The sequence below is a fragment of the Crocuta crocuta genome, unplaced genomic scaffold (genome assembly GCF_008692635.1).
Source record: "Crocuta crocuta isolate KB4526 unplaced genomic scaffold, BGI_CrCroc_1.0 scaffold737, whole genome shotgun sequence".
NCBI lineage: Eukaryota > Metazoa > Chordata > Mammalia > Carnivora > Hyaenidae > Crocuta > Crocuta crocuta.
Genome location: NW_027527804.1, coordinates 584,941 through 597,684, shown reverse-complemented (window position 1 = coordinate 597,684; position 12,744 = coordinate 584,941). Strand labels below are relative to the sequence as shown.

The 12,744-nt window shown below is 37.1% G+C and overlaps 1 protein-coding gene across 1 annotated transcript in view; it reads right to left on the bottom strand.

The window, feature by feature from the left end:
- Positions 1 to 12,744, bottom strand: part of AMMECR1 (AMMECR nuclear protein 1) — a 119,750-nt gene that overhangs the window by 17,994 nt on the left and 89,012 nt on the right. The window contains exon 3 of the mRNA XM_077773641.1: positions 5,330 to 5,444. Coding sequence (XP_077629767.1) covers positions 5,330 to 5,444 — 115 coding nt within the window. The remainder of the gene's footprint in view (positions 1 to 5,329; positions 5,445 to 12,744) is intronic.

Here is a 12,744-nt window from a genome sequence, read left to right as displayed (position 1 = left end):
TCGCTCTACAGTCCAGAAGAGGTTTTTGGCACCACACAAGAATCATGCTGGCCAGCCCCACCCAGCCTGGGTTGATTTCATGTAAATGTTGGATGCTAAAAAGGAACAGCCCGTGATCCAAGTGACAGCTGTATACACAGTTGAGACATCAGTGATCCAGGGAGCTAGATATAACAAAAAGTGCCTTAGGGGTTGTGAAAATGTTACTAATCTATTGAAATATGATCTAATAGTCTACTTTAGAATACAGAAATTATTTCTTCCTCCTGCCTTCAAAATGGTCTTGTCTCTAAAGCACAGAAATAAAAGACGCTTGACTATAATCTAGGATATACTTTGTCTTTTGTCAGCAAACTGCTACAGGAGCTCCTGCAAGATCATTGGTTATATACCGGCTATACAAGTTCTCCTGTAAGCAAAAAAGCTTACTCATTTATATCATCTTGAAAATGACACACTTAGAGTCACCCCTCAGGTGAGATTCCAGCTATTGTAATGTCATTGGTTTTATATCCTTTCAGATCTTGAAAAACAAACATGGCTCCCAAATGGTATAACTATACATGTGCTAGTCTATATCTTATTTTAGAGGACTCCAACATACTGCCTGAGCGTTTCTTTCTTTCTGAAGCACCATATCTGTCCATCATCCTGTCATTCAGAATTGAGAAAATGCTGTCAACTGAAGAACACAGAACAAGAGTAATAAGTTTTTGTGTTCAAACACCAGGCAGATCACTTTAGATTTCACCCTAGGGGAGCAATTTTCCTCATTTAACAGCTATATTAGCCTTGCAGATAGATATTTCAATTTATCAGTTAATGAATTTTTCCCCATATAATTTACTCTTTGTCCTCATACCTACCAGGGTAGTAAGTATACCAGGATGGGGCCAAGAATGAGCATTTCTCAGAAGGGTGGGGCCAGTGTTCCAATTTGTCTTTATGGTCTTTGTGGATGGTTTTGTTGTGTTTTTAAACTGCTACCTGGAATCCTTGACAGGCTACCTACAGACACTCACTTTACATGTTATGATTATTATTTTGAAGAGATGTTACATGGAAATATCACTGATCATTCTGCCAATTCAACACTGACTTGAAGTTAATTACATCTACTTATGAAACCATTTTTCAAACATCCTTCACAGTATCAAAGAGAAGCATTCCAGCCTCTAAAACCAAGTCTGAGTGATGTAAATCCTACCTTTCTACTAACTTCCATCATAAAATTAGAGACATGTAACCCAAACAGAGGTCCCAAACAGGCTCAGTTTAAAACCATGGATGAAGAAAAAGAGGAGGACAATAGCCGGCCCTGTGGTGGCTCACTTGTTTCATCATTTGAAAATTAGGTGGCTCTTACCACTGGTCACGTCCCTCATCTTCATGACCACAGGGATGGATGTCTCTCTTGTTACCGAAGTTACTCACCTCTATGCTTTGGGACCTCTAGACTTTGCCCTCTTCTGGCTTTGATATGGGCATTTTCACCCCTTTAATTGGGAATTCGACTGCAGTAACATGCTTCACCAGTGGGGGTCAACTCTCCAACTGTCCTACTACCAGAAAAGCCCTATGTTAGAGGCTTCTGCTTATATAAAACATACTCATTACTGATCTTTGACTTAAAAATTCTCTATTAAAATTCTGTAATCATCTCCTGTTTCCCCCTGTGGCATAAACATATGCAGCTCTTTGCAGTTCAGGTTAAATTTAGATACTTACGGTGAATACAAGATTTCATTCTTGTAAGAAAAGGCATATTTCTATTTGACAGTGGGAAATTTCCCCAAGTGGAACATATGCTTTCATAATATAGACTGACCCTCTCATAAAGGAAATCTACAATACAAATACTTTATATATAAAGATAAACCATAAACAAAGGCTTTCCCACAATCCTTTTTAATAATGACTGTATATTTAATATGGTCTCATTACATAAACAAATAATGCACATTTATTGATACAAAGACACAGAAAAATAATTTAAAGACATATTCCAAAATGTTAACAGTAGTTATCTCAGAATGGCATAATTACAAATGGCTTGCCTTTCTTTATATTTTTGGAATTTCCAAAGTTTTCTTTTTCAGTAAATTAGAATTACTATACTATTATGGACAAAAAGTTTAAATGTATACGTGCATAGGTATATATTCCTTTTTATTCTGGTAAAATACACATAATACGAAATTTATCATTTTCATCCCTCTTAAGTGTACAATTCAGTGGCATCAAGTACGTTAACAATGTTGTACAGCATTCAGTTCTATAATTTTTTCATCACCCCTAATGGAAACCCTGTAGCCATTAAAAGCAGCCAGCCCCTCCCCCAACCCAGGGCCCCCACTAATGTGCTATCTCTCTGGAGGTGCCCATTCGGGATATTTCATATAACTAGAACCACACAGTATGCGGTCCTTTGTACTTAGCTTCTTTTACTTAGCATACTGTATCCAAGGTTCCTCCATGTAGCACTACTTCATTTCTATTTATGGCTAATATTCCATTAGATGGATATACAGCATATTGTTTATCCATTTATCTGTTGATATGCATTGGGGTTGTATCTACCTTTTGGCTATTATGAATAGTGCTGCTATAAACATCTGTGTACACGTTTTTGTTTCAACATCTGTTTTCATTTGGGGGGGGGGGGGGTATATACCTAGGAGTGGAAATATCTTGGCATATACCTTTTTAAAAATGCTTTTAATCAAGTAACCATGCCTTTTCAGAATTATTAAGGGTAACCTTTATGACATCATCCCCATAATAATACCATTCCATTTTTAGTTATCGACTATGGTATATTTTTTTAAGCCCAAATCATTCTCGTACTTAAAAATGTAATTTTCCCCCTTACTCTTTGGGAACAAATTTCTCTTATGCTAAATACTTCAAGCTATGATGAACTACCTGAAAATGACAGTGTATTCCTCTTGGCATAGCCATTCTTACAGTCCCTAATTCACTTTCAAATACCTATATGTTCAAAGTACAAAACTATACGTATTTTTGTTGTTATTACTTTAACCAGAAGGCATCAGTAAATAGATGCCAATATTTAAGCCTTAAGGAATGCATTAAATATACAATATACAGTGGCGCCTGGGTGGCTCAGTCTGTTAAGCGTCTGACTTCGGCTCAGGTCATGCTCTCACAGCTCCTGGGTTCGAGCCCTGCATCAGGCTCTGTGCTGACAGCTCAGAGCCCAGAGCCTGCTTCCCATTCTGTGCCTTCCTCTCTCTCCCTGCCCTACCCCCACTCAGGCTCTGTCTCTGTCTCTCAAAAATGAATAAACATTAAAATTTTTTTAATAAAATAAAAATACAATATACAATGTATGAAGGTTAACTTTAGCTGTAGACTGTACTTGAAATGGGCTAAAGAAGAGGATGGTGTTCTCTGAACCTGCTCGTAGTTATTTAACTACTGTTGGACTCTCCCATTTTTCCTTCCCTCCAAAATACATGCATGCATATTCATGCAATATACATTCGTGTCCATGCCACACATACACAGCTGCACATGTGCAAACCCCCACATGCTACAACTGTACTTCCAAACTCAGTGGTAGCAAGTAAGAGTAGGCATGGTTTTGTAGCTTGGTCATCTCTTAGATTTCAGGCTTGCTCCCTTTGTTATTGCTTCCACCCCTACCACTACACACACAGCACTCTGTAATTCAGAAAGCAGAAACAAAACTCTAGCTAGAAAAGAGGAAGCAGCAGCCTAAAACATTAAAAAAAAAACCCAAATTTAATATTTGTTAATAAGTGAAGGATATAATTTGGGATTATTTAAAAATAAAACACTAGGGAGTGCTCCTGTGATACTGGTAGACTTCTCTTAAAGAAAAATTCAAATAGGAACAATGAACTTATAGAAAAAATTCAATTAAGACATTTTAATACTGTGAAAGGTTTTACACAATCCAACTTGGCTACGNACTAGTTTTATTTTTTCCTTTACAAAAAATCCCCAAATGTTTTCATATTCTGATAATACTTCAAAAAAAAAATACAACCCTATGTACTACAAAACTCAAAAGGAACTCTTGTTCTACTCTCTGCAGAATGTTTTTTTAACAGCTCAGGTATAACAATTTATATCATAGAGATTTTTTTCCAGTGAAGATTAGGAACTTTATAAATGGCGTATTCTGTAGTTGGAAAACTGAATGGCAGTGGAATAAGTTGTCCCAAGTCTCACAAGGAATCAGTGAAAAGCCAAAAATAAAATTCATATCCCATAAATTATCAAGATAGTGATCTGTCCACAAGGAAAAATATCTCAGTTACCATGGGGGGGGGTAGCCATTCTAAAAAGGCAATAGAATTAAAACATGTTCTACCATAAAGATATAGCTATGTCATATATGAGTGTTTATGTGAGAGAATGCTAAGTATATGAGAATGCTAAGTATATCACCGAAGTCCCATTCTTTCATTCGTGGAGTACTTATTTCTTTATGCTTTGTGTATACTTCTTTCCTCTGCTCTTAGACTATAAGATACTTTGTGGTGAGGACCAAATCTGAGGATTTTTGTATATGTAGCACAGTGCCTTGAATACAGTAGGCATTCAGTAATGTGTCCATGTTTGTGTGTGAAATTTCATGGACATACAGTCAGCTATCTCCTCCCAAATCGTGGTAAGAACCTCTGACCTTCCTTAAAAAGCCAACCCCACATACTAAAGAATAAAAAATATGCTCGATGTAGGTTATTTCGATAATGACAATGCTCAGAGATACCCAAGATGTGACCTTAACATTATTTCCCAGCATGTTTAACTGCATAAATTAAGGTAGCCCAGAATGAACTGACATGATTTAAGTGTAGTTAACCAAAACCTTGTCTGTATCCACATATTGATTTCCCCAACTGGTGTATTATTACCCTGTTTTGCTCCTTGCTTCTGAGGTGTATCCTGTGACCACTTAGCTGCTTGGAGGCCGTTATAACCAAAGTATATCAGAATGGAAATAAGAAGAAAACTAAATTCCAATCAGTCCTTCTTACTACTTATTAACAGCTTTTATGAGGTGCTGTGGCTAGAGTAATAGGATAGAAATAAACAGCAACTTCAGTTTGGGGATTAAAACAACACATGGCACTTTGCCTTTAAAAAAAAAGAAAAAAAACAACAACTCCTTCACCGATATCTCATTGATCAGATGTGAGGTTTATTTGTCCACATGACTCTCCACCTCCACCCCACTAGAGAATGGGCCAACAGAGTTGGTTTTGGGGCCTAATTTTTAACATTTACTCAGGAATTACTTTCATGTTTCCTTAAGAAATTTCTACAGTCTTACCTCCCAGTCCAAATAATCACAGACATCTTCAAAGTTAGTGAGCAGAGAGACTGAGCAGAAGAGCCGTGGTAACTCATCCCTTGTCATTGGGGGAAAACGGCTATCTTTAAGGGCACTGTTGAAAACAAAGCAAATATTAAAGTAATGACTACATATGAGAGAGTCCTAATTTCAAATGCAGACAATCATTTAAAAAAGGTAAGAGACACACACAAAAATATCCTTAAGGTGCCAAAAATGCCAGTGATCTTCAAATATATTCAAAGATTTTAGAAGTCTTTTTTTTTTCATTCAATAGACTGTTTATTAGCCAGTCCTGTGACCAGTTGTAAAGAGTGAATGATCAATTACGTTTCCTGTACAGTCATTTTCTGCACTTCCCTGTTACTTGTAGAATATGAGAACATTTTAGTTTACTTTTGAGAAGAATAAAAACCAGACCAGTGGACATTTGGGGGAAGATTTCTAGATCTAGGGCTGGTAGAAAAAAATATATATGGTTAAAAAAAAAAAAAAGCTCACACTAGGTTGGCCAGTTACCACAGAACAGCACTCAGAGTTCAAAAAACATCAAAATTTCATTTTCTTCAAGCAAAAGAAATCAAAGAAAATTAAAATAATCATGCAAATTACTGACTAAAAATACAAGGCTTTCAGGCCCCCTATAAAGGGTAATTCAAGATATGACTCAAAAATTGTGAAACTACAGGAAATTGGGCTAATCTAGGAAATAAAAGTATGATTAGGAGACCATTAATCACATCAACGGATTTCTGAGTACACCAACTCTGATTGGATCCTGTAATCAAGGGTAATATACTACAGTGCCAAATTCTAGAAAAACCCCTACTGTAAAGGACAAAGATGTTGGAAGACCATAATTCTTCCTGCAATAGAAGAAAAGACAGAAAATACACAGATGTGCACACACACACACAGTGACACCATATGTTTCTTATACTTTTAAAAGAAACTACTTCCTGGTCAAGAAAAACAAACACACCTCTGATTACACTTTATGTTAATGGCACTGCTGGCATTTGTACCATTGATCTTCAAATCTTCAAATCCAAATGTCCTATGTTAGCAGCCAGACTTAGAAAATGTTTTCATAGATTAATCCCTAGAAGTTCGAACTTAGAGCCTACAAACTGCATTGGTTATAACAAAGTTCCGTGGCCTTTAGAAAAAACTTAATTCCTTTTTCAGGGACTTCCTCATTGCTGGATTTTTTTTTTTTTTCATTTTTCCATCCCTTCCTTTGCATTCTGAAACTCATTTTCTGTATTGTACAAATATAACCCCTATGTTTGTATTTTTTTAATGCTTATTTATTTTGAGAGAGTGAGATAGACCATGAGCAGGGGAGGGGCAGAGAGAGAGGGAGAGAGAGAATCCCAAGCAGGCTCTGCACTGTCAGCATGGAGTCCAATATGGGTCTTGAACCCACGAGCCGTGAGATCATGACCTGAGCCAAAACTAAGAGTCAGAAACAACAAATTGACTGCGCCTCCTCACCCCACCCTGCTGGTGCCCCTTACTGCANCAAGAGGAGCCAAGGAGATCAGGAAATCTGTGATAATTTATACTCTGAGAACAGCAATTCACTATTTTATAATTTAACAACATACATTTTCCACAGTTTGGCCTCTTTTACTTTCCCATTGGCAGATAAAATTTAAAAAACAAAAACATTTTCAGGTTCTCATCCAAAACCAAGATAAAGACGTGTGTGTGTGTATAACCAATACCCTCTCCCCTAACAAACACACATACTGAACAGAAGTTCTAAAACATAGAAGAATTCCATGAATAAAAACAAAAAGGCCAACCGTATTTTGTCTTCCTATTAAAAAGAGAAAAACAGAGAGGGGGAAAAGCCTTATACATTAGAATGCTAGAAAATGTAATTTTTTAGGATTATAGATTTTTTTCCTCATGGTAAAATATACATAACATAAACTTGACTGTTTCAACTATTTTTAAGTGTGTAGTTTTGCGCGATTAAGTATGTTCACAGTGTTGTACAACCATCATCACCATCCATCTCTATTAACTTTTATCATCTTGCCCAACTGAAACACAGTATCCATTCAATATGAACTCCTCCTTCCTTCCAGCCCTTGGCAAAAATGTAAATTAAACATACTTTTATAATTTCAAGTAATTATAGTAATAGAGTCATTAATGTTTTTTGAAATATAACAGCTTATGGAGATATAATTCACATACCATAAAATTTATCCATTACTGCATACAATTAAATGGGTTTTAGTTTATTCACAGAGTTATTCAACCATCGCCACTATCTAATTTTAAGGCATTTTGTCACACCAAAAAGAAGCTACATACCTGTTAGCAGTCAGTCTCCATTCGTCCCTGCCCCCAGCTCCTGGCAAGCATTAATCTAATTTCTGTCTATGGATTTGCCCATTCTGGAGTTGTCATGTTAAGTGGAGTCATACAATATGGGGACTTTTGTGTCTGGTTTTTTAGTATAATGTTTCAGAGGTTTCATCCATGCTCTAGACCATGTATCAGAACTTCATCTTTTAATTGCCTAAAAATATTCAATTGTGTGGCCACAACACATTTTGTGATCTTTTTATCTGGTGAAAAGCATTTGGGCTGTTTCCACTTTTTGGCTACTAGGAATAATGCTGTAAACATGAATGTATGAGTTTCTGTGTGGACATGTTTTCGTTTTTCGGGTCATATGGTGATTCTGTGTTTAACTTTTTTAAATGTTTACTTTTTTTGAGAGAGAAAGAGAGTGCATGCATAAGCAGGGGAGGGGCAGAGAGGGAGACATGGAGAAAGAGAATCTGAAGCAGGCTGAGTCGTCAGCACAGAGCCTGATGCAGGGCTTGAACTCATGAACGTGAGATCATGACCTGAGCCAAAGTTGGGCACTTAACAGACTAAGCCACCGAGGCGCCCCTCTTACATTTAACTTTTTAAGGAACCAGCAAACTGTTTCCCACAGCGGTGCTACCATTCTACATTGCCACCAGCAATGTATGAGGGTTCCAATTTCCCCCTATCCCTACCAACACTTGTTACTGCCTGCCTTTTTAAGTAATAGTGCTAGATCTCCTTTAATGAAGAGGTTTTTAAAAATCTCTCTCTAGCTTTTAAAACAAGACACCTCCTGAAGTCGCCATACTGTTAACTTCTCAACACTGTGAAGCAAGTCATTTTGTTTATTTCCTAGAAAACCAACGAAAGGTAAATTTTAGTAATGCAATTCAAACTATTTCAAGTCAATGAAATTTTCAAGAACCTAAAATGTAACTCCCATGATATGGAGCTTGTNGACTCTAACTTTTCATTAAATTCATGAACATAGAAATATTCCCAAAGGTAGGAAGCCCTCAGTATTTCTAAATGCAAATTCCTAGGGAAAAGAACTAGCAATGAAAGCCTAGCCAGGGTTTAAGGGATTATAAAAAAGATGAAAAATGCAGCTGGAGACTGACCTCAGTCAGAGCTGCTAGGCTGGTGTGGACAGCTGATAAACAAGAGGATTCGCCTCCCTCAGCCCTGCTCTCTTTAGCAGATAGAACGTGCAACGTACAACTAAAACTATGGAGGGGATATGCTGTCTCGAGTTGGGCAGGGACTTGCTCGAGGCGACCCAGCAAGTTAGTGACACAGGTGAAATACAACCCCAAATATCTGACTCAAGTCCAAAATACTCTCTAGTATCCATACTTTAGTTGCCACCTGTGAATGAATTAGTATTTTCCGTAATTTTAAAATTAAATGCTTGCCTTACTCGGCAATTCTGATCTCATACCTGTACTGCCTCTGCCTAAAGAAGATAAATAATAATTTAATAGCATTCATTAGTAGCCAAAGGGTAAATACAGTCAGACTTCCTATCTACTAGAAATCTGCAGGAGCAAAAAGGAATGTAAAATATTAATATCGTCCATGGAAAACATTTTATACCAGCGTAGTGTCTGCCAATTTAAATTCTAGGCAGTCTAAGAAACTGACAAACAAGGAGATCTTGTAGTAAATTCATATGAAGTTCTCTTTGCTACAATAGGAAGCCATTTTCTCATGTTTAAATATTGCTAGGGGAAAAGAAAACCCCACTTATACACAAAACCAGCTGGCTGCTCCATCACCCATGTGATGGATGGGTAAGGTTAAACAACAGTTTAATTCACATACCAAATTCAAATATATTCAATTCAAATTGGCACCTTACCAAGAATATATTTTACCTAATTGAGCAGCAGCATTAACATCTGTCAAAGTTAATATCTAATGTTAAATAGCACTTTAATGAAAATGAACATTTAAAAAAAGGAATTAAGAGTTTAGCTATCAAAGAATCAAAGTTTGTGACAGTGCCTGGAAACTATGAGGGGGGAAAACAGCTGAAAAGAGACAGTACCTTAGATATTACAAGGCTCATCATAAACGATATAGCATGCAGCCGAAATGATTTAAGTGAAACTAGCTAGCTAGCCATTTACTCACTCATTCCTTCATTCCTTCACTTTCTAAAGCTTTGAGGACTTTAATCAGCTAACCAGTGGAAAGTTACCAAACTCAGAAGTGCTTCATATTACAGGCCATCATTTTTCAGGACAAGGAAAAACAATTAAAACCCAAATTAACAATCTCTGTTTGGATAGGTGAAGAAAAGCAAGTCAAGCATGCATTAGTCTAAAATTTAAGGAAAAAACAACAGTTTTTTTCATGAGAGGTTTCAATCATCTGGAAATTCTGCCATTCCTCATCAGAGATCCTGGAACACGTGTGGCATGTCTGAATTCCAGAAACTTAGAATGCTAGAATCCTAAACCCAAATCTGAAAAATTATCCATAAGCTCTCCTTCACATTAAGTAGGAATTTTAGCTTCCCATTAATAAAAAAAAACAGATGTAAAAGAGAATGCAAAAAAGTGACCATGCATCAAACCTAAGAGTAGAGAAGAGCAGAAGAGGAAAAGAGGACAGGATTATGGATAAGGAAGAAGGGAACCCTCTTTTGGTGAGTGAGACAGGCCAGTGATCCAAAAGGAAATTTTCAATTGTAAGCCACAGGTAAAGTGTTACTTCATTGGGGGATGCTTTTCCCCTTCAGACTACTAAATACAACCTACTTAGGGCTCAATGCATATTAATGTTAAAATGTATTGATTTTAACATATATTTCAAAATGTGATATGATGGGTAATTTGTCAGAAATGGAGGAAAGAACTAAGGGATGGAACGAAAGGAAGGGAAAGAAAGGAGGGACAGAAAAGTAAAGATGGAGAGGAAAACAAGAAATAGGAAAAGGAAGTGGGAGACAAAAAAGGTAAAAAAAAAAAAAAAACAGAGAGAGAGAGAGACATACACACAAAAAGACAAACAGAGAAAGCAAGGAAGAGTGGAATGTAGGAGGGAGAGAGAAGGAAAGTGCAATGGGTCCTACAGGTTTTCATATAAGTTACTTGGTTCCTATCCTATAGGATTCACTTAGGCTTTAGAGTGTTATCATCCTTTGCCCTCTGATTAGTGTAAACGTTTTGTTTTTTTTTTTTTAAGTTTACTCATTTATTTTCAGAGAGAGAGGGGGAGGGAGAGCGAGCAGGGGAGGGGCACAGAGAGAGAGAGAGAGAGAGAGAGAGAGAGAGAGAGAGAGAGAGAATCCCAAGCAGGTTCCGCACGGTCAGCACAGAGCCTGACAGGGGGCTCAAACTCACGAATCATGAGCTCATTCCCTGAGCTGAAATCAAGAGTCAAGACGCCTAACCAACCAAGCCACCCAGGCACCCCATGATTAGTGTGAACTTCTTGAATTGCTCTAATCTCAAGTTCTTAAAAGCCTTTACTCTCTGAGATAGCTACAGCTGCCCACCGGGAGGGAAAAATACTCTCTGAGCTGCATGCTGTGATGACCACAGCAATACTGTCAAGAATCTGCCTCCCTCACCAGAAGTTCCTCACCTCACCTTTAAGTGAGGAGACTGGGTTGAGTCTTACTTACTGGAGCAGAACTACAACTGGAAAACACAAGATACAAAAAGAAACAGATGGCCACATGTTTAGTGTGGATGGCAGGTGTTCCTCATTTCCTTCAGTATAATGTCCACCTAATGCTATCTGCAGACTTTCTGGATTTACTCTATCCTGTTTTTAGAAATGAACCACTAGGAACCGTTTTTGTTTCAGTTTTTTTTTTTCTGATGAAAATCTATTGAGTATAATGAACATAATTTATGACCCAGGTTCATCTTTTTTTAATTGAGCTTCAGTTGACATACAATATATTAGTTTCAGGTATACAACATAGTGATTTGACGTGTGTATACACTGTGAAAGGATCACCATAGTAAATCTGGTTACCATCTGTCACCATACAAAGTTACTACAATATTATTTACTATATTCCCCATGCTGTACATGACATCCCATGACTCACTGTATAACTGGAAGTTTGTACTTCTTGATCCTCTCCACTCATTTCACCACTGCTCAACTCACAACTCCCCTCTAGCAACCACCATGCTGTTCTCTGCATCTATAAATCTGGGTTTTGTTTTGTTCGTTTTCGTTTTGTTTTTTAGATTCCACATATATGAAATCAAATGGTATTTGTATCTCTCTATAGTAGCATAATGCCCTTAAGTTTCATTCATGTTGTCACGAATGGCAAGATTTCATTCTTTTTTATGGCAGAGGAATGAATTCATCCTATGTGGGTGTGTGTGCGTGTATTACATCTTCTTCATTCATTCATGCATCAATGTAGACTTAGGTTGTTTCCATATCTTGGCTACTGTAAGTAATGCTGCAATGAACACAGGGCTGCATGTATCTCTTTGAATCAGTGTTTCCATTTTTCTCCGATACCCGGTAGAATTCCTGGATTGCATGGTAGTTCTACTTTTAATTTTTTGAGAAACTTACATACTGTTTTCCATAGCAGCTGCACCAATGTTATTGGTTAGTTATTCTTGTCCAACTTGCATGCCTTTTCTTTCCTTCTTTTGCCTAATAGCTTTGCCAAGGCTTCCAATACTGTGTTACTAAAAATGGCTAGAGTAGGCATCCTTGCCTTAGAGGTCTTAGAGGAAAAGCTTTCAGCTTTTCACCAATGAGTATTATATTAATTGAGGGTTTGTCACATATAGACTTTATTATGTTGAGGGTATGTTTCCTCCACACCCACTTTGTGGAGAGGTTTTATCATAAATGGATGTTGAACTTTGTTAAATGCTTTTTCTCCATCTCTTTAGATGATCATATGATTTTAATCTTTCACTTTGTTAATGTGGTGTATTACATTGATTGATTTGCGGATGTTGAATTGGAATAAATCCCATTTGGTTATGGTATAGGAGTCTTTCAATGTACTGCTGGATTCAGTTTGCTCACATTTTGTTGAGGATTTTTATGTCACGTTCATC